The sequence below is a fragment of the Schistocerca serialis genome, chromosome 4, assembly GCF_023864345.2.
Source record: "Schistocerca serialis cubense isolate TAMUIC-IGC-003099 chromosome 4, iqSchSeri2.2, whole genome shotgun sequence".
NCBI classification, from domain to species: domain Eukaryota; kingdom Metazoa; phylum Arthropoda; class Insecta; order Orthoptera; family Acrididae; genus Schistocerca; species Schistocerca serialis.
In genome coordinates, this window is record NC_064641.1 from 274,125,779 (window position 1) to 274,152,336 (window position 26,558).

At 41.6% G+C, this 26,558-nt stretch overlaps 1 protein-coding gene across 1 annotated transcript in view; it reads right to left on the minus strand.

Moving 5' to 3' along the window:
• LOC126474391 (ATP-dependent translocase ABCB1-like) overlaps window positions 1-26,558 on the minus strand; it is a 194,693-nt gene that overhangs the window by 86,657 nt on the left and 81,478 nt on the right. The window contains exons 7-10 of the mRNA XM_050101859.1: window positions 18,114-18,309; window positions 8,447-8,671; window positions 6,720-6,845; window positions 815-1,018 (exon numbers count right to left, since the gene is read on the minus strand). Of these exons, the coding sequence (XP_049957816.1) occupies window positions 815-1,018; window positions 6,720-6,845; window positions 8,447-8,671; window positions 18,114-18,309 (751 nt within the window). The remainder of the gene's footprint in view (window positions 1-814; window positions 1,019-6,719; window positions 6,846-8,446; window positions 8,672-18,113; window positions 18,310-26,558) is intronic.

A 26,558-nucleotide genomic window follows, 5' to 3' on the forward strand; every position in this document is an offset into this window, starting at 1 on the left:
GGAGTTAAGAACATTTCGTTGTAAATCGGTTCAGGACTTAGACAGCTTTGGAACTCTGAATGCTGTTGAGCTTAAGAGTTAAAGCCAGATTATCAGTAACTGAAAATTTTACAATCGTAGGTAATTTGTTATTGTTTAAAGAGATGCGTGCAGTTGTTGAGCTTCGAGATTTTCGCTGCATGTTTTAGTGACTTTACTGCTCCGCTCTGAACTTTTAGTCTGCGAATGCTGTACCTGCGATACTAATAAATAATTCTGTATTTTTTTAAAATCAAAATTGTACTGATTTAAGAATCGATGTGAATCCAGCAGTCGAATATATATGTGTGTGTTTTTATTTGACTATAGATTTAGTCAAACAGTAAACAATTCATTGTAGAGCAAATTACTGTGCCACAGTCTCATGTCATAGTATTTGTCTTTTATTGATCACTACCTGCTTATTATTTATTTAATTATTCACTAACGTCCGTGATAATCAGTCTCCTTAATAAGTGGTTCACACAAATTTATGATTATTGTGGATTAATCAGATTTATTGTTACCAATACCACAGTGAAGTCGCCTAGTCCTGCCAACTTCACTATGAATTCCACGAAGTTTCAGGATTCCAGCCTCATGACGTCTAGCCCTTGCCACAAAATTTCGGCTGACAACCAGATAGCCATTTTCGTGTGAGTAATTACTAATGTTTTATATCATAATTTAATAATATTAAAATGCAATAAATCACTTGAAGATGACTGCCTGGGTGTCTGCCGGAACGCCGTGGCTTTCTCCGAGGATTAACGTAAAGCAAAAAGCACAGTCTTACCTGCGGTAGCTTAGAGATGAATCCGTGGGCATTGGCTGTCTTGGCAGCCTCCTCGATGTCCTCCATGGTGCAGTCGTCTCGCCCGTAGCGGATGTTCTCGGCGATGGTGGTCTGGAAGAGCACCGGCTCCTGGCCCACCACGCCGATCTGCGAGCGCAGCCAGCCCACGTTCAGCGTCCTCAAGTCACGACCGTCCAGCTCCACCTGCCAGCGCACAGGAGACTCTTGTATTCATAACGTACACACACTTCTGCATATCATAATGCCGGGTGATTCAAAAGGAAACAAAGGATTTCAGTTTTTTACTACAGACAAACAGTAAAAGATAGAAACGCATTGCGCATGTCACTGGCTAGGGGAAGGGCCAAAGTATTAACACAGCTGCGCTCTTGTTTGCTTGTAACAACATACCGAGTATATCACAAGAGAAACCGCTTGTTTATCGGAATTTACTCGAAGTCAACAGATGGTGCAAGTGAAACGTGCCTTTCGCTGTTGATTCAGCAAGAAACTGCCTTTGCACGCTCATACAAAATTCTTGCATGTTAGTTGCATACGGAAATGGAGAAGCACTGGTCGGCCACGCAAATCTGTTGAAATTGCCAAACATATCCGAGATGCTTTCACACGATGAGCAGTCCAGAAACTTCCACTTCCTCAAACAATGGTGTGGTGTGTTCTGAAACGACTCCTGCGTATGACGCCTAACAAGTTGCAGGTACTGCAGCAATTGTGTCCCGGCGACCATAGCAGAAGGCACGAATTTTGCAAGTCCGTTCTCCAGGTTATGGCAGAGGACGCTCATTGTTTCGGACGAATAGACCTTTCATCTCTCGGGGAAAGTAAACCGCCTAAATGCAAGAATTTTGCGGGCCGGTGTGGCCGAGTGGTTCTAGGCCCTGCAGTCTGGAACCGCGCGACCGCTACGGTCGCAGGTTCGAATCCTGCCTAGGGCATGGGTGTGTGTGATGTCCTTAGGTTAGTTAGGTTTAATTAGTTCTAAGCTGTAGGGGACTGATGACTTCAGATGTTAAGTCCCATAGTGCTCAGAGCCATTTGAACCATTTTATTGTAAGAATTTTGCTGTCACATTATCTGGCGGCGTCATCGAATATGAAAGACTCGCCAGAAATGTGCCGTTTCTGTTCGCAGAGTTTACAGAACTTTCGTTTCCTCAGCTTCGCGAAGACTCCAATGATTTCAAAACATGGTTCAAATTGCTCTGAGCACCATGGGACCTAACTTCTGAGGTCATCAGTCCCCTATAACTTAGAGAACTACTTAACTAACCTAAGGACATCTCACACATCCATGCCCGAGGCAGGATTCGAACCTGGGACCGTAGCGGACGCGCGGTTCCAGACTGTAGCGCCTAGAACCGCTCGGTCTGCAACGATTTCATTTTTATGCACGACGGCTTCCCACCTCACTTTCACCTTGACGACCGGCGTTAACGACACCAACCCACAGGGTTGGATTGTAAGAGGTGGACAACAAGAGCTTGTTCATTTATTTTGGTTTCTCAGCTCACCAGACCTCACGCATCGCGATTTTTTCTTTAGGCATACCTGAAAGACAGCCTTTATCCCATTTACGGCAGCTACTCTTCACCATCTGGGAAATTGAATTGTTGACCCTGTCGACTCAATAAACAGGAACCTGCTGAAGCGTGTGATGAAATGCACTACAGTTTCGATGCTAATGTTGAGTATATGGTACAGTGTCTGTGCGAACAAAAAACTCGGAATCTTCCTCAATCCAGTGACGCGCGCAATGCGTTTCTATCTTCCATAATTCATTTATAATAAACAACTGAAATCTGATCTTTCTTTTTGCCTCGCCCTGCACATTATCAACGGAGTTGCAAGAAGGTTAGAGTTTCCCGTTTCGTGCGTATCGAGTTCTTAGAAACTATGAACAAGTCTAGATTGGTAATAACATGAAAGGACTGCGGCATTGTTAAAGGAAGCATCCCAGCATCCACATCAAGTGATTTAGGTTCGTATTTACCGCAGAATGTGTTGCGCAGTGTGAACCTGTTCGTACAGCTTACTGTGAAACGCACTGCCTTGCGACGCAGGGCAATGATGTAGACCCAGTTCAGATCCACGCGCTGAACATCGAGTGTTGGTATGTTAACCGGCCAGGCTGAACCTGTGTTCGGCGCTTTTATAGGATCGTACGGCAAGTACTTGGCTAGAAAATTGCAATATTATATAAAGTTGATTTCAGAATCTTGTGGAAAGCGCTACAATTGAAAAAAGCCGGTATAACGCATATGCGAGGACTACAGAAAATGGAACAACAACGCCCCCTGGTAGGATAGGATAACAGGAGAACTGATCAAAGAGCGAGGTGATTGCTTCCACTAAAAAAGGTATAAACTGATTCAGATGATATGATAGAATGAGATAGTGACAGAAGAAGTGAAATTAGCTATGAAATGCCCGATATACAAGAAGTGAAGCTAAATGGAATGTGGTAGCTGCAGAGGTATCAGCTTGCTGGATATAACCTAGAAAGTACTGTCTATCATTATCCTCAAAAAATTACAACCGTTCACAGAGAACAACATACAGAAATACCAAGCTGGCTTTTGAATAAACCGATCGACAATTGATCACATTTTCAGTTTAAGACTATTGCTGGCAAAACACTGGGAACGCCATAAGCATATTTATAGTTTGATCGTCGATTTTCAATGTGCATACGACAGTATCCACGGGAATTTTCTATGCAATGCACTGCGTGACTTCAGAGTTCCCAAGAAGCTAATGAGAATCGTGCAAACTTGTATGAGTGGACAAAAGGCAGCAGTGCTTTTCCGAGGGGTCAAAAATGGCTCTGAGCACTATGGGACTTAACTTCTGAGGTCATCAGTCCCCTAGAACGTAGAACTACTTAAACCTAACTAACCTAAGGACATAACACACATCCATGCACGAGGCAGGATTCGAACCTGCGACCGTAGCGGTCGCGCGGCTCTAGACTGTAGCGCCTAGAACCGCTCGGCCACTCCGGCCGGCTCCGAGGGGTCACATCAGAAACTTTGAGACCCGTCTGAAAGAAGGGGATGCTCTCTCTTGTGTTCTGTTCGGAGTAATATTAGTGAAAATAATAACGGAATGTAGGCAACAGGAGTGGGTTACAGTAAACATGGATGGTAACTTCCAATTTCTCACATTCGCAGATCGTGTTGTTCTACTAAGTGGGTCGAACCATGAGTTGAAAGGAATGTACCAGAAAATGGACAGCTACGTACGGAAGGTTGGGCTGAACATGACTTCATGCAATTAGGAAGAAGACAAGAGCAGCAAGTTTCTCTTGAAACAGATGGCATGACGTTCAAGAGAGTTCTCCAGTACAGATACTTCGGATCTACCAGTGACTACAGAATAGAAATGCACATCATGGAAAGAACATCAATGGGAATGAAATGCATGTGTTCCCTCAGGGAGGAGCTCAGCTCAAAATTGATAAAAACGAACAGAAAAATGAGAGTACACAGCAAAGTGATAACCCAGCAATCAACTACAGTTCAGAAACGCGGAACACGACTAAGCTGAGAAGGAAAAATTATTAATAGCTGAAATAAGAGTAATGAAGGAGATACGGGAATAAATCTTCGACAAAGGAGAATTTAGCAGCACGAAGAATGAGCCAATCTACCTCTTGATGCTTAGCAACAATCTTACAGAAGCTGAAATGCAAAAGAATTGATTGGGCGAGCCATGTATCCCGTATGCCAGAAGAAAGACCGGTGAAGAAGGCACTGGATAGGAAACCAAACACCAGACGCCCCTTAAGACGACTACGGCAGCGCTGGAGGAAGACCTGGGGAAGGACCTGGCAGCTCTGAGTACTGAAGACACCTGTTGGAACTGAGCACAAAAAGCGAAGGAACTGAGGCAGTTTCTGCTAGCAGAGGGTGTCTGCTGGCCTTGTGATAGCTGTGTATGTACGTACGTACGTATGCGGAACACATATAGGCTTTCGTAAAAATTACTGTCAGTGTGAATCTGAACCCACAACTGGATACGTGAGGATTGCCAGATGAAGATGTAGGACCTCAGTATGTAAATATAACATAATAGTCGATGTATGCATCAGGTGGAGAAGCCAAGTGGGAAAGCCCTCGGACAGTAGTCGGTCACTGACTGCTGCTGAAACGTATGTGGTGCATTTGTCTTCGTAAAGTCCTGGTAGAAAGAGTTTCTTGTCTCTGATAGTCAGACAGGCTGCTGTATGACAATATACCGTCGATCGCCACGAAGACTCGGGCGAGGCAAAACGAAACATTTGTAATTGTCCTGCACAGTTGCTTTATGTGTGTGGAAACGATACCTACACGATACAAAAGCCCCATCTTTGACATTGCTGACCTCAGAAACCCGAATTTTTGCGTAGTCCCCGATACGCTGTAGCCCATGCGTTTTGAGTCCACGTTCAAAGTCGGTTAACTCGCTACGTGCTCCCGTCTTCACTACCATACCTCTCAGACACAGCGTGTAAACTCACGCTGTACACCGAGTATATCTAAAAGGGCAAACCATCCCTCAATCTTTAGCCCTTAGTTCATTCAAATCCCACTTCTACTTACTTTAATATATCTCTACAAGACGTAACTGCATGGATGTGCGGAACATAGGGCTGAACGTATCAAGTGACCCTAGAGGCGATTGTTATCTACAGCGTTACAACTAGAACGTACGCGTATGTCGTGTCTGTTCTTTCGGACATATCCGAAGTCACTGTGAATCTAGACACAATGGAATTAAAGAAGTTAGCTGCCTTTGACGTAAATCAATTTGCGCTGGACTGGGATTAGAAACTGGGTCTCCTGCTGAACACTGGACACAGTGGTCATGGCAGCTGCACATACTGCTCTAACACGCCTCCCGTCAGGCTCAAAATCTCAATTTATCCACACGCTACTGATGTGTTGCCACTTGCACATTATCCCCATTACTCGTGGCGTTTCGTCGGTTCCCTTAAGTGTTCGAGATTGGTGTACGTCTGCAACGAAGAAGGGATCATTGGCCCTCCTCGCCTACATATGTAGTACCTGTCCTTTAAGACAGTCCGAAAGAATAGATACCATCTTTGATCCAGCAGCCGTTATGATTCAAAACACAAAGGAATTAAAGACATTAGCAGCCCGTGAGCATTGATTTAAATCAATAGGGAAAGTTTAAAATTTGTGCTGGACCGGGATTCGAACCTGAGTCTCCTGCTTACTAGTGAAATACGCTGACTACTGTGCCATCCGCACACAGCGGACATGTCTTGGAAAGCAGACATCACGTATATAATTAAGGTGATGGCTGGCAACATTCCCTTCAGTGCCGGCCCGAGTGCCCGAGCGGTTCTAGGCTTTACAGTCTGGAACCACGCGACCGCAACGGTCGCAGGTTTGAGTCCTGCCTCGGGCATGGATGTGTGTGATGTCCTTAGGTTAGTTAGGTTTAAGTAGTTCTAAGTTCCAGGGGACTGATGACCTCAGCAGTTAAGTCCCATAGTGCTCAGAGCCATTTGCGCCATTTGAGCCCTTCAGTGCAGATGCACACCAAGCTCGACCTCTTACGGAAATCGGCGAGATGCTGCGACTAATGAGGCTAATGAACAGGGTAATTTCATCAGTGGTGTGTGACACAATTTTACAATCTGGGTCTGACACCAGGTGTGTTAGGGTAGTCCATACAGTTGCGCTGACCATTGTGTCCGGTTGGTGTAGTGGTCAACGCGTCTGCCTTAGTGAGTGGGAGACATAGGTTTGAATACTAGTCCGGTGCAAATTTTCAACTTTCCCCATTGATTTAAATGAATACCATTATATTAGTGATTCAGATTACTATTAGTACCTCAGATTGGTTCATACTTGTCAACTGTCCTATGAAATACTCACTGATCCCAGGCGAGGATCGTAGAATCTTTGAATAAGCTGGATGCACGTGGACTTCCCACAGCCGGAGCAGCCGACAAGAGCCACTGTCTCGCCAGCTTTGACTTTCAGGTTGAGGCCTTGAAGAATCTGAAACCAGGAAAGCACTTCAGGAAAATCTTAGTATGGTGTTGGCCCAGCTTCCACTCTCGCAGGCATACGTTCAGTCAGGTGCTGAAAGGTTTCTTTGGGATTGGCAGCCCATTCTTCACGCAGTGCTGCACTGAGGAGAGGTATCGATGTCAGTCGGTGATGCCTGGCACGAAGTCGGGGGTCCAAAACATCCCAAAGGTGTTCTACACGATTCAGGTAAGAACTCTGTGCAGGCCAATCCATTACAGGGATGTTATTGCCGTGTAACCACTCCGCCACAGGCCGTGCATTATGAACAGGTGCTCGATCGTGTTGAAAGATGCAATCGCCATCCCCGAATTGCTCTTCAACAATGGAAAGCAAGAGTGTGCTTAAAACATCAATGTGGGCCTGTGCTGTGATAGTGCCATCCAAAACAACAAGGGATGCAAGCCCCCTCCATGAAAAATACGACCACAGCATAACACCACCGCCTCCGAGCATTACTGTTAGCACTACACACGCTTGCAGATGACGTTCATCGGGCATTCGCTATAAGCACAACCTGCCATCGGATCGCCACATTGTGAACGGTGATTCGTCACTCCATACAACGTTTTTCCACTGTTCAGTCGTCCAATGTTTACGCTCCTTGCACCAAGCGAGGCGTCGTTTGCCATTTACCGGCGTGACGTGTGGCTTATGAGGAGCCGCTTGACATGAAATCCAAGTTTTATCACCTCGCGCATAACTGTCATAACACTTGCAGTGGATTTTGATGCAGTTTGGAATTCCTGTGTGATGGTGTGGATAGATGTCTGCCTATTACATATTGCGACCCTCTTCAAGTGCCGGCTGTCTCTGTCAGTCCAAAGGCGAGGTCGGCCTGTACGCTTTTGTGCTGTATGTGTGCCTTCACGTTCCCACTTCACTATCACATTGGAAACAGTGAACCTAGAGATGTTTAGGAGTGTGTAAATCTCGCCTACAGACGAATGACACAAGTGACACCCGGTATCCTGACCATGTTCAAAGTCCGTGAGTTTCGCGGAGTGCCCCATTCTGCTCTCCCACGATGTCTAGCGCTACTCAGGTCGGTAATAGGGAGTACCTGCCAGTATGTGGAAGCACAGTTTACCTAATACGCGAAACGTATGTTTTTCGGGGTGTCCGGATGCTTTTGATCACATAGTGTATTTCTCTCTTTCATAATAACTGAAATAACAATATTAGAGAAAACGTTTGCTTGTGATCGTTACTGTGTTTAGATAAGTAGTTTCTTACGTGTTTGAAAACAGCACGTTGTAGCCACTTTGCTATTCGTCATTTTAATCCAAACGTTTTTAAAACTGGACGTAAGATGATGCAAAACAAAGGTTATAACGTACACTACTTACGTACCGGACAAAAATAGTAAATCAGAGGGTATAGAATAGTGCAACAAATCAGTTGTGGCAAACAAGGGCTTCCCTAGTCGAACTTTTGAAACTGTTCGTGCGAATACGAGTTCAGGATCTGCTCCGGATACTACTCGTCTTAATGGATATGACAGTGAAGCTTCACGGCTCAGACAACTTCAGTGAATAAAGCAATAATCTTTCAATTATTATTTGTCTTACCTGAACTCGCCGCCGCGACGGGTATTCAAAGTGGACGTTCTTGAAGGTAATATCCCCACGAGCGTAGTGTGGCTTTTCCCCCTCATCAGACAGACTGCTGATGTGCGACTCGCGGTCTATGACAGCAAATATCTTGGCAGCGGCGCCCCTAGCGGTAGAGAAAGCCTCAACGCGAGAAGTCACCGTATAGAACACCCACGTCCCATTCATAATGGAAAAGAAAATCTGTATGGAAAAATAAAAATCCATCCATTAAAGACAGAAATTATCTGCCCAGCTTCCCAAATCCTCACAATAATAATTAATTCATCTTACATAGTATTTCAACTTACATGATACACAGCATGCATAATAATTAATTCCTACAGTACCGGTTTTCTAAATGTGTCCAACAGTATTCAACTTACTCCTTCCAAAAATTCCATTTAATTGATGAGAATGTCTCACTTGCGGTTTTATACGAACTGTATCAAATTATTCTGATAATAATTGCGTATCTCTGGTACTAATGCTATTGGGAAACTTGCGCACTTACTTTATATTTGTGACATCGCTTGACCAAGGTCATTCACCCTAAGACATCATCAGTCCTATCAGTGACGCCACACTTGTAAGTGACTTTATAATTCCTATCAGTGGGAAGCCATGCCCACTTTTCCATTCCCTCTTCTACCTTCCTCTCCCCATTATCTCCAATAAATTATAGGGCAGCACTAAAAATAAAAGAGCCTTTCAAAAATCTAGCATAAATGTGTTAATGGAAAACTAAAAACCCTATTCCCTTCCCTTTACTCCCATCTCGAACCAAACATAGCTTGTTATTAAAATAAAACACCCAACAGAAAATCCAAGATGGTGGAAATACCCCAGTTGCGTTAGTGGGAAATAAAAAAAAAATCCTCCTTCCAACCAATCAGAGTGTACGGAGTGTAGTATATAAATGATGTGTTAAAACGGTGTCAAATTACATTATTATTCAAATCAAGTCACACACCTTCTCCCTCCCTCCTCTCTATCTCCTATCAATCAAACGACATGCCACTGTCTCAGTTGTTAGTTTCTCCATGTCTGGATGATTATGATGCTGTATCGTAATTGATGTTCATTAAATGAAAATGCGCTCCAGATGCTCTTTTTAGAGCTCTATTAAGTTCACATGACCGGCTTTGGGCTTTATATTAGGCAATTATCAAGTGCACTTGAAAGTTGGCTGTAGAGAAGCAATAACTTTCAGATGAACTGCCGGTTTCGGCCTCTATATTATGTCATTATTAAGCGCATCTGAAAGCTACACTGTAGAGAAGCAGTCTTGCTTCTCTGCAGCATAACTTTCAGACGCGCTTGATAGTTGTCTAATATAAACGCCGAAATCGCTCGCGTGAACTTAATGAAATTCTAAAAAAACAACTGGAGCGGCTTTTCATTAAATATCCCAAATGTGCCCTATAACCCTTCCCCCTCCCCCTGCTTTCCAGTCAGTCATGGTGTAGTATTAAAATGATGTGCGAAAATTGTTACATTATTTTTAAAAAATCAGGTTCACCAAAATCAGTTTTAAATTTTTTTTTTATTACCGGTTCCGACATATATTTTCTGTCATCATCGGGTCTGAAAGTTTAATAAACAGTCCAAGTCAAGGTGGTTAATACAAATATTATTTCATATAAACTCTGTTTTCCGTACATTACTGAAGCTTTAGACGGTACCTTGTACCATATTAACAAAAGTCCATGATCTCTACAACACTATGTGGCTTGCAAATTTGTGAAGATTATGAACTTCCTTTAATATGTTACAAACTATGTTCTAAAGCTTTAGTGATGTATACGGTGTTTATACGAAATAATATGTGTATTAGTCACCTTGACTTTTGACGTTTGTTTATTAAACTTTCAGGTCCAATGAGGACAGCAGAGATATGACTAAACAGATAATCAGTAAAAGGATTTACAAGCCATCTTGAACAATATAACAATTGTGATCGCCGCCCCCCTCCCCCCCCCCCTCCACCCTCCACCCATCAACTGATACAGCGTTAAACATACGTAGAAATTGTCACACGTGCAGTAAAAGATTACGTAGCCCCAACTTGAAGATCAAAGATATTCGTTACTGCCTAGAAAGTCAAAGACATTCATTATTTATGGCATAAAAACGGTGTCAAGTTAGTTATTTACGTATACATACATACCTCTGACGAAATGTTAAAGTGATGCCAAGGCAAAGTTGTTCACTATTCAAGTAGGCACGTAGCTTTTACGAAAAAGTGATCTTGCTGCATTTAATACGTCAACTCAATGTGTACATAAACATACTCTAGTGTAATTTAAAAATGAATCCAAGGTCAATGCTATGCATTATTTTTGTACACACATACCGAATAGTATCTTATCAGAGTACTCCTGGCCAATCAAACATGTTTCTGGAAAAATACATCTTCCTTACACTGAGTAACATGTCCGCGTCCTACGACGTCAAAAGATTACTGATGAGTTATGACTGTCAAAACTTCTTATATACTCTTAGAGATCACTGATCAAGACGACAGTCTTGGTTGAGATAAGCACAGCGTTAAATCTCTCGTACATGGAAATTCCTTGTTTCCCATTTAGTTGAAGGCATCGTATATAAAGCAGATTCGTGAATAACCTGCCGTAATATTTATTGAGAACTGTGTTTTTGTTTTCATTTCCATTCTCATGTTAATTAGAGACGATTTTAGTGTTCCTTCATCTTGACGCAAAGAATCGATAAAATGTGTAGGGCACTTCTGGAACTCTGTACGGTTCACGAGCGACTTACTTCTAGGTCCTTTCGCCAATCAGTACAGTGGCTGAGTGTTGCAGTACATTTCAAGCGCTTGCTCAGTATTCTTTGTGCTAAAATGGACTGAATAGTTCTGTTTTACACCTATATCATCGAATATGCTGCAGTCACAAGAAATCGAATACGTGTTTGCCTGAAAAGCTAAAATTACGTATCTTGCTGTTTCGAGTACTGCATTAGATTTAACTTGCCCCATCCATGTAACAATTTTAGCGGAAAATATTCAATTGAACGCCAAGTACGGAGTGCTAGAGTCCACCGCAGAACATTTTTTTAAGTTGCTCCATAATAACATTTGTTCTTTCCCGTACACTCGCATTTATGGCATTTGCCAGTAAATCTTTCGATCACTATTTTCTACTTTGTATTTGCTTTATTCGGAGTAATACATTTAGTGTCCTCTCTGCAACGATTCAGTACAAATTCATGTTGAGATTTTGAAATCATGTAATCCTCTGCGAACCCAAGTACCATCACGAGCGAGATACAGAAGCCGAAAAGTCCATCATCAGCAACAGATTCCATTAGCTCATTTTTCTTTCCCCAACCAGCATTCTGTTATGCCGTCATTTGATGTAAAAGAGGCATGCCCTTTAATTAGCGTTGAAATTCCTGGATAGCGCTCATGAAAACGATTGAAATGCGCAATTTTTACTGAAATCGATCTCGTTGGCATTCTGTAGTCCTGACTCATCGACAAATCTTTCCTCATATACAGGTGACTCTCGCATGACAATGGTTAGGTGTTTTCATATTGTATCAGAATCAATATGGAATCGTTGTATGCGCAAATAGGTTGACCAAATGGTTCATTCTTATGATATTCGAAACGAATAATGCAGACGTCACCGACATTTTTTTCTCACACTCATTATGTAACTACTCATCATGATCATGAGTTTCTTCTTCTCCTTCTTTTCCCTCGCCTAACACAAAGACGAATAACAACTCACAGGGAATGTCGGTCGTATTTTTAGTACTCTGCATCCTAATGCTGAAACTTCCTTATTTTTCCTCTCGTCTTCTTCTTCTTCCTCTTCTTCATAATCACTTTAACACCATTTTACTAGAATTTCGTCAAAGTTTCCAAATTGTTTCATTGAGCTACAAGTTTCAGTGATATATTACGCCATCGTCAGACCCCTTGACCGACCTGTAGGAAGATTCCCACCACTGGTTCAATCACAATAGGGGTCAACCTTCAATGACTGATATCCGTAAATGACGGCAATCACTTCAAACATCACCTCCCTTTTTATTAGATCGCATTGTTCTCTGTTTATCTGTTCGGTATAAATTTTAAACTTCCAGATGAGCTAGAGACTTGAAATTTTAAACATAGCTCAAAACTCGATGACAATGCAATATTAACCCACTTTCGTGTTGGTCTGTTCGCTAGGGATGGGGGTGATGATGAAAAAGATAATGCCAGATGTACGCTGCCCTGCAGACCTGGGGTGCTGTGCGGGTCCTTCTACAGTTATATCTATACTCCGCAAGCCACGCTATACAGGGTGGTCCATTGATCGTGACCGGGCCAAAAATCTCACGAAATAAGCGCCAAACGAAAAAACTACAAAGAACGAAACTCGTCTAACTTGACTGGGGAAACCAGATGGCGCTATGGTTGGCCCGCTAGATGGCGGTGCCATAGGTCAAATGGATATCAACTGCGTTTTTTAAAATAGGAACCCCCATTTTTAGTACATATTCGTGTAGTACGTACAGAAATATGAATATTTTAGTTGGATCACTTTTTTCGCTTTGTGATAGATGGCGTTGTAATAGTCACAAACATATGGCTCACAATTTTAGACGGACTGTTGGTAACAGGTAAGTTTTTTAAATTAAAATACAGAACGTAGGTACATTGGAACTCACAATTTTAGACGGACAGTTGGTAACAGGTAGGTTTTTTAAATTAAAATACAGAACGTAGGTACGTTGGAACATTTTATTTCGGTTGTTTCAATGCGATACATGAACCTTTGTGAACTTATCATTTCTGAGAACGCCGGCCACGTTGGCCGAGCGGTTCTAGGAGCTACAGTCGGGAACCTCGCGACCGCTACGGTCGCAGGTTCGAATCTTGCCGCGGGCATAGATGTGTGTGGTGTCCTTAGGTTAGTCAGGTTTAAGTAGATCTAAGTTCTAGGGGACTGATGACCTCAGAAGTTGTCCCATAGTGCTCAGAGCCATTTGAAACATTTCTGAGAACGCATACTGTTACAGCGTGATTACCTGTAAATACAACATTAATGCAATAAATGCTCAGAATGATGTCCATCAATCTCAATGTATTTGGAAATACGTGTAACGACATTCCTCTCAACAGCGAGTAGTTCGCCTTCCGTAATGCTTGCACATGCACTGACAATGCGCTGACGCATGTTGTCAGGCGTTGTCAGTAGATCACGATAGCAAATATCCTTCAACTTTCCCCACAGAAAGAAATTCGGGGACGTCAGATCCGGTGAACGTGCGGGCCATGGTATTGTGCTTCGACGACCAATCCACCTGTCACGAAATATGCTGTTCAATACCGCTTCAACCGAACGCGAGCTACGTGCCAGACATCCATCATGTTGGAAGAACATCGCCATTCTGTCATGCAGTGAAACATCTTGTAGTAACATCGGTAGAACATTACGTAGGAAATCAGCATATATTGCGCCGTTTAGGTTGCCATCGATAAAATGGGGGCCAATTATCCTTCCGCCCATAATGCCACACCATACATTAACCCGCCAAGGTCGCTGATGTTCCACTTCTCGCAGCCATCGTGGATTTTCCGTTACCCAATAGTGCATATTATGCCGGTTTACGTTGCCGCTGATAGTGAATGACGCTTCGTTACTAAATAGAGCGCGTGCAAAAAATCTGTCATCGTCCCGTAATTTCTCTTGTGCCCACTGGCAGAACTGCACACGACGTTCAAAGTCATCACCATACAATTCCTGGAGCATATAAATATGATACGGGTGCAATCGATGTTGATGTAGCATTCTCAACACCGACGTTTTTGAGATTCCCGATTCTCACGCAATTTGTCTGCTACTGATGTGCGGATTAGCCACGACAGCAACTAAAACACCTGCCTGGGCATCATCATTTGTTGCAGGTCGTGGTTGACGTTTCACATGTGACTAAACACTTTCTATTTTCTTAAATAACGTAACTATCCGGCGAACGGTCCGGACACTTGGATGATGTCGTCCAGGATACCGAGCAGCATACATAGCACACGCCCGTTGGGCATTTTGATCACAGTAGCCATACATCAAAACGATATCGACCTTTCTCGAAATTGGTAAACGGTCCATTATAACACGGGTAATGTATCACGAAGCAAATATTGTCCTCACTGGCGGAATGTTACGAGACACCATGTACTTATACGTTTGTAACTATTACAGCGCCATCTATCACAAAGCGAAAAAAGTGGTCCAACTAATTCATTTTTCTTTACGTAGTACACGAATATGTAATAAGAAATGGGGGTTTCTATTTTAAAAAACGCAGCTGATATCCGTTTGACCTATGGCAGCGCCATCTAGCGGGCCAACCATAGCGCCATCTGGTTTCCCCCTTCAAGCTAGAAGAATTTCGTTCTTTGTAGTTTTTTCGTTTGACGCTTATTTCGTGAGATATTTGGCCCGGTCACTATCAGTGGACCACACTTTATATGTACTGATGTGTGGTGCAAGGATCTTGTACGGCACTGTCACTAATCCCCTTTCCTGTTCCAGTCGCGAATGGTTCGCAGAAAGCTGTGAAGCCTCTGTGTGGGTTCGAGTCTAATTTCATCTTGCTGGACTGCTCACGAGATATACGTAGGAGAAATCAATGCATTGGCTGAGACTTCTAGATCTTTAACAGTAAACCACACTGTGATGCAGAACACCTCTCCCACAACCTCCGCCACTGGAGCTCGTTGAGGATCTCCGTGACGCTTTTGAGCTTAGTAAGTGAACATGTAAGGAAATGAGGAAATCTACTGCTCTGCTTTGGATCTTCTGTCTGTCCTCTTTCAATCCTATCTGGTATGGATCACAGACTGAGGAGCAGCATTCAAGCGCCAGTCCAACGAGGGTTTTGTAACCTACCTCTTTTCTTGATGCATTAAATTTCCTCAGAAATATTCCGATGAATCTTAGTCTGGCATGTACCTTAGCGGCGACTAATTTGTTCTCACCATCTTCTTGATCGTTCCTGATATTGTATGACTCCGGCTCTCTCAAAGGGACGGAAAAAATGTGGAGTTCATAAGTTCCACATTTTAAAGTAACTCTGTTCGAAATTTACGCATCGCCTCTCTGGTTATGAAAATAGAAGTTATTGTTTTTTAAAGTAACAATCGGTATGGAACTGTAGGCAAATGAGTTGAGTAAGGCAGTTTCGTACGGTTGATGAGATAAAAAAAAGGTTCAAAGGTGTGTGAAATCTTATGGGACTTAACTGCTAAGGTCATCAGTCCCTAAGCTAACACACTACCTAACCTAAATTATCCTAAGGACACACACACACACACACACACACACACACACACACACACACACACACACACACACACATGCCCGAGGGAGGACTCGAACCTCCGCTGGGATCAGCCGCACAGTCCATAACTGCAGCGCCTTGGACCGCTCGGCTAATCCCGCGCGGCTGATGAGATGAATTTAGTGTAAGGTTAAATATAGCAGTTATAACAGAGCTTTTACCAGTCAAGCTAAACGTTAGACCATACTCGACGACGTCCATTGCGATACTGGCAGCATGTGCTGGAAGACTTGTTAATTTATTTATAGTTCAGAAACTTTAAACAAACATGACCATGCCTTTGTATGTTAGGTGAGTGATACGAATGTATTAATTCTGCTTCATAATAGAACTTTTAAAATATATCACTATTCACGGAGGAGGCAGAAAATTGCCGATGCTAACAAACTAGTATATAACATTACACTTCCTCTTGTAATGGAATGTGAAACTGGTTTCCTTTCAGTCTGGAGGTTAAAAATCGTGCTTCCACACCTTTAAGACGTTTTGGGAAAAATTATGGTAAACCCCTTTTTAGCATAATTTTCTAAGTAAATATTAGTGAACATGCGTGTTGGAAGGCTGTTTAAGCAGATTTCTTCCCCTTCAAATACAGACGAAGTCCATATTTCCTGTATGGTCCTAAGTACAAACCCTTCCCTTCACAAAGTGCTGTTACTTTCATTATATGATTATGTCTTTGCATCTGAACCAATTCTAGCGAACAGCCTTCGCATCGTTTTTTGTCTTAACAGTACAAGTGGCTCCACTAGCTAGTCCTCTGACCGCAGATAATGCAGCAAATATTGGAATGATAGGTAAAACTGAACGTGTTTTCGGAGTGGCTCTTATGCGCTCTCTGCAGAGCGGTCTTGCATTTGGAGCAGCTTGTAAAGCAATTTTACGAGCTTTTTCCGCAGCTGTTATGAGATACAGCCCGGTGTAATACATTTAGTCTACTTCGGACTATTTTAATGATTTTATTCGTTACATTCTCTGCTTTTTTACGCCTCATTTTAAGATTAGGCTCTAAGAAGGAGAGGAGGGAGGAGGGGCCACAATTTTTACACGTCGTTTTGATACTAGACTGTAACGGGGTGGAGACTGGAAAGACGGTGAGGGGGATGGGGAAAGAATTGTTAATTTCCCATTAATACAATTGGGATAACTTCGCCCTCTTGGATTTTTATGGTTAGTTGGAGATAAGGAGGAGGGTATAAAGGGGAGGGGAGCGGAAAGGGGCGTATCAGCTTGTCCATTGCCGATAACTCCTCGGTGACCAGAGACCCTTAGCTGGTTTGTCCTGTTGGTTGCCCCTAGCCTCACAAGGGCTTCATGGCATTTTGCAACAATCTCTGATCTCATTCCAGGCGCTAATAGAGATTTCAGATGTCCTTCGCTGTGTGAATGAATACAGATGCTACGAATCTAGTAGCACCTACGTAGATTCTCCTCTGCACACACACTGGTAGCAAATATTTCCTCGTGGAGTACCATGGCAGCTTCATAGAGAAACTGCTATCTATAGTCTCTAGGCTTTATCCCGTATACTCCGGCCTTCGTCTGTTTTTTGTCCGTCAGTAAACCAGAACGTGTCTCCTGAACAGTATCTTGGTTCATTCTTCCACTGCTCCTTACTTCCAACTGTTATCTCGAGAGTTTTATTGAAGCAGCTGGAAGTTTTTGTATAGTTACCAGGCATTTCCCCGACGATTCCTATACCTGTCACTTTCACTGGTGTGGGATTATTGATATCCTAAAGGTTTCCAGTTTTTTCCAGTTTATAATGAATTATTACGCCGGAAAGGTAGTCATATTACCTGAAACTGGTGTCAGGTAGAGGAAACGGCACCATGCCATAATACCTTCATTAATTTAATTGCAACATCTGCCTTTATCAGTATAAATGGAAATGAGCGTTTGGCGTCATTGGCCGGGAGGCTCCTTGCGGGGCAGGTCCGGCAGCCTTGGTGCAGGTCTCATTACATTCGACGCCTCATTGGGGGACCTGCGCGCCGGATGATGATGAAGACAACACAACACCCAGTCTCTGAGCGGAGAAAATCCCCGACCCAGCTGGGAATCGAACCCGGGCCCGTAGGACGGCCATCCATCACGCTGACCACTCAGCTATCGGGGCGGACTTTATCAGTATGAATACAGCAGATAAATAAATGTACAGCTATATAGATTTGATTGATGCCCAAACGTGGTTGACTTTCACGTTAATAGTATCCACTCCCATGTTGGTCTATAAGAGTTGTCAATTTATTGTATGATACGGCACCAAGTGTTTTATACTTACAGTGATCATTGTGCTGACGTCATAGGTCTTTTGGCTCTCAGGGTAGTCTTTGTCTCTGATAATGAGTTCCACACCATACCAGAACGCTACAGCGTACCCGCCGAACATTGAGATCCATGATACTGCTTCGTTTATTCCGTTTATGAAATTCTTTCGCTTGCTAATGTTAAAGGCACCTTGGAGTTTCTCGCTGTACCTGAAACAACAAATATGTTCTATCCAAGTTGAAAGTACTTATCATTGCTTTTCTGGGAAGTAATAATTGGCAGAAGATGGCACTCCCTCAAATTTCATTGTTGATTTATTTAAAGACATGTGTAAATAGAATGCTCATACAAAAATAAAACTAGTTCTATTTTCCTCATGTGATTGCAAGAACATTGAGGTGGCGAACAATGTGTTTAATTTTATTTCTGAGACATAAGTTGCTTTTTAGCGATCCACTTGGTGTACATAGTTCCTCTACTGAACTCCGATCGTGGCGTCTGCGTTATAAAATAATCACTCCTTATTTTAAGCTATTTACTGTCTAAAATGGAAATTGAAGATGAACAAGAAGACTACTTGTTAAGAACCTTCTCAGTCACCATGATTTCAGGGAACGAAAATGCCCTGCATGAATTTGATACAGTAAATTACGAATATGGCCATAAACCTTTTTTGCAGAAAATTAAAACCACTGAATCAAACTCGGACCTAAACTATCCTTTACAAAAAAATAATAGTGTAAGTTACACATGAAAGTAACATATCAGATAACCAGTCAGGTATATAGCGTATGATTATGACTAAAGTAACAAAGTAAAATGAGTAGGTTTCGTAATATATACATGTGTAATAATCAACAAATAATTGAATAAGTGAACTTTAAAACACGTAGGATTACGATTTTATAAGGCTGTTACTTTACAGACACTATTTTGTGGAAATAGATCATGGATGGTAAACAGGAGGTAAGAAATACGTATTCAAGGTATAGAGATTAGATTTCTAAGAAGTGTGAAACATAATCAGAACTGAACTAAATATATGCAGCGTGAAACAAAAGTCATTTTCGTTTCATAGCGAAAAAACTATCAATGTGCAGTCCATTTAACAAAGCATGTAAATGTGGAGTAGTATTGGTATGGGCGGCCTGGCACACACTTCAAGTGGCCGCTTGTAATCAGCACTGCAGTTGTCGCATTACAAGATGGTGATGGTGGGAAATAAAAAACTATTCCGAATGGTGGTGGTGAGAAGAAATCGAAGAGTGTGGAAGAGAGAAATTTTAAAAAGTCGAAAATGGAAGAATTATCCCAGTTGTGCTTTGCGAACCCTCTGGCATCACAACCCAGGCGCCAGGTGTTAAAGTGAACAAACAATCAAAATTGATATGATCCATAGTGATGTGCTGTGTTAGGGAATCATGAGGACTGACTAGGAAACAATGTTGTTGCCTACTTAACACCGCCCACGCATTTTAAGGTAGAGATGCGAAGCAATAGTGTGTTATACTTGAGACGTGATTGTCATTGAAGCAGCACCTAACAAAGACTGCAGCTAAATTGAGGTTAAGACATAATATTCTGCAGAAATGATGATGTATAACACTGAGTTCTGCATCTTCAACCTTAAAATCATCTAGCTACTCAGTGATAGAATACAGTAGCCCTGTCTACATGAGCAGCACCATCACAAAGCTATTGGGCATGGATGTGTGTAATATTCTTAAATTAGTTAGGTTTAAGTAGTTCTAAGTCTAGGGGACTGATGACCTCTGATGTTAAGTCCCATAGTGCTTAGAGCCATTTGAACAACACAAAGCTAGTAGATGTGCAACTACATCAGACACCGAGAATTGTCACTGGTACAATTAAGTCTACCGCAGTATTCTTGCTACCTGCCCTGAGCTGCATTCCACTACATAACCTAATAAGAAAGAAGGTTCTTATGAGCAAATACAAGAACAATCTGGTGCAACCAACAGCTGCACATTAATGAGGACATACCTGCTACGTGAATGAACAAAATCCTCTCCAGACAGCTCCAAATCAGAACAGTTAGCAACCTAATGAACCACAGCGTCAGTCTCCAGGAAGCTTGGCTGCAAAAGTGGTATAACAACACTCCACCAGAGCTCCATTGTCTTCTCCACATCAACAACAAACTGTGGGAACTGAATCTGTCCCCAGAACATGGAGAAGACTCAGTAGGATCTGGACTAGATATGGGAGGATGGTGACCTGTTATGCAGATGGGGAACGACTACCACTGCAAAGATAGACTGCCAGACCAGTCATTGAAGTCTGACCATAAACTACATAGCCTTGAAACCAATTGAGCAGATGTGATCAGTTACCAGAAAACACATAATATGTCTATAAATTAGTATGCTACGTACTTCTTTTATTTGTACTTGTAAAATGATGTTGAAAACATGTATGATTAATAGCAATAATATTTAAGTAAAATGTAAAGACATTTACAATATTACAATATGTCCAACATCTGTGCCATATATCAAAAAATTAGTAAGCTTCACCTAACTAATGGGTAAAATGGCGTCATGTTCTAAATTATCTGATAGTCTGAATTTTGCTCCATGTTTAAAAGTATCCCAACAATCTCCATGTTCAAAAGCATGCCAACTACTTAAATTATCTTTCGAAAATAATATAAACGGTCTTACAGTATCTCTTCATCCAAAATATGTACATTTCGTTGTCAGAAAAATCACACACACAAAATACACATATGCAAACAAGGTTTATTTCAAGTGCCTCCAATGATACATTCATTTCTAAAATGTCTGCCAACATGCATGAAAGGGTCAAGCTTTCAGTGTTTCACATCTAAAATGGACACATCAGAATTATGTCAGCTGTTGTTGTTGTGGTCTTCAGTCCTGAGACTGGTTTGATGCAGCTCTCCATCCTACTCTATCCTGTGCAAGCTGCTTCATGTCCCAGTACGTAGTACAGCCTACATCCTTCTGAATCTGATTAGTGTATTCATCTCTTGGTCTCCCTCTACGATTTTTACCCTGCCCTCCAATACTAAATTGGTGATCCCTTAATGCCTCAGAACATGTCCTACCAACCGATCCCATCTTCTAGTCAAGTTGTGCCACAAGCTCCTATTCTGCCCAACTCTATTCAATAAATCTTCATTAGTTATGTAATCTACCCATCTGATCTTCAGCATTCTTCTGTAGCACCACATTTCGAAAGCATCTTTTCTCTTCTTGTCAAAATTATTGATCGTCCATGTTTCACTTCCATACATGGCTACGCTTCATACAAATACTTTCAGAAACGACTTCCTGACTTTTAAATTTATAACGAATGTTAACAAATTTCTCTTTTTCAGAAACGCTTTCCTTGCCATTGCCAGTCTACATTTTATATCTTCTCTACTTCGGCCATCATCAGTTATTTTGCTCCCTGAATAGCAAAACTCCTTTAGTACTTTAAGTGTCTCATTTCCTAATCTAATTCCCGCAGCGTCACCCGACTTAATTCGATTACATTCCATTACCCTCGTTTTGCTTTTGTTGATGTTCATCTTATACCCTCCTTTCAAGACACTGTCCATTCCGTTCAACAGCTCTTCCAAGTTCTTTGCTGTCTCTGACAGAATTACAATGTCATCGGCGAACCTCAAAGTTTTTATTTCTTCTCCATGGATTTTAATACCACCTCCAAATTTTTCTTTTGTTTCCTTTACTGCTTGCTTAATATACAGATTTAATAACATCAGGGATAGGGTACAACCCTGTCTCACTCTCTTCCCAACCACAGCGTCCCTCTCATGTCCCTCGACTCTTATAACTGCCATCTGCTTTCTCTACAAATTGAAAATAGCCTTTCGCTCCCTATATTTTACCCCTGCCACCTTCAGAATTTGAAAGAGAGTATTCCAGTCAACACTGTCAAAAGCTTTCATAAGTCTACAAATGCTAGAAATGTAGGTTTGCCTTTCCTTGATCTTGCTTTCAAGATAAGTCGTAGGGTAAGTATTGCCTCACGTGCTCCAACATTTAAACGCAATCCAAACTGATCTTCCACGAGGTCGGCTTCTACCAGTTTTTTCCATTCGTGTGTAAAGAATTCGCGTTAGTATTTTGCAGCTGTGACTTATTAAACTGATAGTTCGGTAATTTTCGCATCTGTCAACACCTACTTTCTTTGGGATTGGAATCATTAAAATCTTCTTGAAGTCTGAGGGAATTTCGCCTGTCTCATACATCTTGCTCACCAGATGGTAGAGTTTTGTCAGGACTGGCTCTCCCAAGGCTGTCAGTAGTTCTAATGGAATGTTGTCTACTCCCCACTGCCTTGTTTCGACTTAGGTCTTTCAGTGCTCTATCAAACTCTTCACGCAGTATCATATCTCCCATTTCATCTTCATCTACATCCTCTTCTCTTTCCATAATATTGTCCTCAAGTACATCGCCCTTGTATAGACCCTCTATATACTCCTTCCACCTTTCTGCTTTCCCTTCTTTGCTCGGAACTGAGTTTCCATCTGAGCTCTTGATATTGATACAAGTGGTTCTCTTTTCTCCAAAGGTCGCTCTAATTTTCCTGTGGGCAGTATCTATCTTAACCCTAGTGAGATAAGCCTCTACGTCCTTACATTTGTTCTTTAGCCATCTCTGCTTAGCCATTTTGCACTTCCTGTCGATCTCATTTTTGAGACGTTTGTATTCCTTTTTGCCAGCTTCTTACATTTGTTCTTAAGCCATCTCTGCTTAGCCATTTTGCACTTCCTGTCGATCTCATTTTTGAGACGTTTGTATTCCTTTTTGCCAGCTTCACATGCTGCGTTTTTGTATTTTCTCCTTTCATCAATTAAATTCAGTATCTCTTCTTTTACCCAAGGATTTCTACTAGTCCTCGTCTTTTTACATACTTGATCCTCTGCTGCCTTCACTACTACCCATTCTTCTTCTACTGCATTTCTTTCCCCCATTTCTGTCAATTGTTCCCTTACGCTATCCCTGAAACCTCCGGTTCTTTCAGTTTATCCAGGTTCCATCTCCTTAAATTCCCACCTTTTTTCAGTTTCTTCAGTTTTATCCTACAGTTCATAACCAATAGATTGTGGTCAGAGTCCACATCTGCCCCTGGAAATGTCTTAGAATTCAAAACCTGGTTCCTAAATCTCTGTCTTACCATTATATGATCAATGTGATACCTTCTAGTATCTCCAGACTTCTTCCATGTGTACAACCTTCTTTAACGATTCTTGAACCAAGTGTAAGCTATGATTAAGTTATGCTCTGTGAAAAATTCTACCAGGTGGCTTACTCTTTCTGTTGTGTCTAGACAAGACAGCCTAGACACAATGAGAGGAAGCCGAAAGGCACGCGCTAAGTTAAAGCAGGATGGAGTGAAGTCTGAAACAGGATACGTAATGAATGCTATAAAGAAAAGTACGTAGCTTCTGGAATACTTAACTTTAATCCATCCTTTTGGTACATCTGGAGATTGTGGCGATACAAGTGAGACTCTTTAGATACATGCAATGTTACTAATGGCGCCTTGCTAGGTCGTAGCCATTGACTTAGCTGAAGGCTATTCTAACTATCGGCTCGGCAAGGGAGCGAGGCTTCGTCAGTATAGTCGCTAGGTACGTCGTCCGTACAACTGGGGCGAGTGCTAGTCCGTATCTCACGACCTGCCTTGTGGTGGCGCTCGGTCTGCGATCACACAATGGCGACACGCGGGTCCGACATGTACTAATGGACCGCGGCCGATTTAAAACTACCACCTAGCAAGTGTGGTGTCTGGCGGTGACACCACACTTTCATTTCTTACCCCCACTCTATACTCACCTACTACGTTTCCTTCTCTTCCTTTTCCTACTATCGAATTCCAGTCACTCATGAATATTAAATTTTCGTCTCCCTTCACTATCTTAATAATTTCTTTTATCTCATCATACATTTCTTCAATTTCTTCGTCATCTGCAGAGCTAGTTGGCATATAAATTTGTACTACTGTAACAGACTTGGGCTTCGTGTCTATCTTGGCCACAATAAGGCGTTCACTATGCTGAGTGCAGTAGCTTACCCGTACTCCTATTTTTTTATTCATTATTAAACCTACTCCTGCATTACCCCTATTTGATTTTGTGTTTATAACACTGTAGTCACATGACCAGAAGTCTTGTTCTTCCTGCCAGCGAACTTCGCTAATTCCCACTATATCTAACTTTAACCTATCCATTTCCCTTTTTAAATTTTCTAACCTACCTGTCCGATTAAGGGATCTGACATTCCTCGCTCCAATCCGTAGAACGCCAGTTTTCTTTCTCCTGATAACGATGTCCTCTTGAGTAGTCCCCGCCCAGAGATTCGAATGGGGGAGTATTTTACTTCCGGAACATTTAACCCAAGAGGACGCCATTATCATTTAACCATATAGTAAAGCTGCGTGCCCTCGGGAAAAATTACGGTTGTAGTTTCCCCTTTCTTTCAGCCGTTTACAGTACCAGCACAGCAAGGCCGTTTTGGTTAGTGTTACAAGGCCAGATCAGTCAGTCATCCAGACTGTTGCCCCTCTTCAGGAACCACACGTTTGTCTGGCCTCTCAACAGATACCCCTCCGTTGTGGTTACACCCACGGTATGGCTATCTGTATCTCTGAGGCACGCAAGCCTCCCCACCAGTGGCAAGGCCCATCTTTTATGTGGGAGTCAGCTACAAGAACATTATTTATACCAAGTGCCACATCATTTTTATCATTTATAATATGTTGCTGGGGTCGAAACTGAACGTGACTGAGCGTATAATTGCTCAAAACACCTGGTAGTTATAATAATATGCTAAGCAGGTACGCCAAGAGAGTTGACACAAGCAAATAGGCGGTCTTAATTGCTATTTTATAACTGTCAGCTACTGAAAGAGTGCACTTTTTGTCTAACTTACAGTTGATACCTAAATTGTGATTTTGGACGCTCTTATCAATTGCCACTATGCTATTTCCACTTCCGAATAGTCCTGTAACAGTACAAAACATACGCTACAGGCAATGCAGTAATATTTGTCAGTGGATCCTAGGCTTAAGTGAGATTTTTACTGATAGTAAAAGTATGGGATATTATTGATCAAAAATACCTAAGCACACACACAGTACTTATGTCATTGTTATTACCACACTTTAAAATGATTTCATTGTTGTTCTGTAAAACAGAAATAAGTTAAAATAATATCTCATTTATTGAAAGAGAGAAGTTGTTATGTAACATACACTTAAAACCGAAATATAACTTGATTTAGAAATCAAGTGGCACAATGATATTTTCGTTTCTGAATAATTTATTTTATTGTTATATAGGAGTGCAAAACATGTGCAGCGAAAATGATGTGCTAATCAGACAGCTGACAAGTCAGGTTAGGCCTAAATGAGGCTCTGCTCATAAAAGAACCTGTTCAAACACCATTTTATGGGGCAGGAATAAAATGCATCAACAAAATAATAATTGATTTTATTGTCTGCGTAATACAGCCTTACTTTTTATTAGTTTTGATATTGGACACACCTCCCGTAGCATGTTTATTCACCAGTCTTACCTTTTCAGACTCTTTAACACAACAAAATGTTCTGAAAGTGATTCTTTTTGTCTAGTTCTTTAATGTGTCATGTCATTTACACTGCACATTCTCGTGATACAAAGCTATAACTTCCTAATGGTCCAAATACGAAATGTAGACATATATCAAGCAAAATGATGGACAAGGTTCCACACAAAGAGAACAGTTCTAAATCACGAAAATACGATCCCTGCTCCTATATCAAATTATTTATCGAAATATGTAAGCTTTTTGAGTACAAACACACACACAGGGTGTTTACCATAATACACAAGTATAATTATAGACATCTGACCATGAATAAAAATTCGATCTTTGCACCAAACTAAATTTTCCTGTTTTATTTATGAAGATACACCAGTATTTCAATAGCAAAAAATGACATTTTACTACTTTTGTAACTTCCTTGTTCCATAAGATTTAATGGAAATACACATTGCTTACATATTAGCACTAGCGATTTCACTTACAGGTTCCACAGCACTTTCTGATCACCTTGGTTTGATTTTTTTACAACACTTTAAAGACAACAAAAATTACTTGTATTGTTTATCAAACTACATTACGAATTTTTCTAGCATTACAAAACATTTATGCACTACTCCAAGTATAAATTACAGCTTAAGTGGACTTGGTAAGGAGGAGAGCTTGATGATTCCATTACATTTTAAAGAAGCCAAATAATTTTCTGTATTATTTAACAAAACATACATGGCACCACGAATCTAATTTACAAGTTAAAGTGCACTTATAAAGGACTAGTTGTGCTGTCACAAAGTGCAGCCTGCTTGACACTTCAGTGAAACAGGGTATTGAACTGTAATATGCATTTGTGTTAGTAAGAAATCGGGACTACTATGATA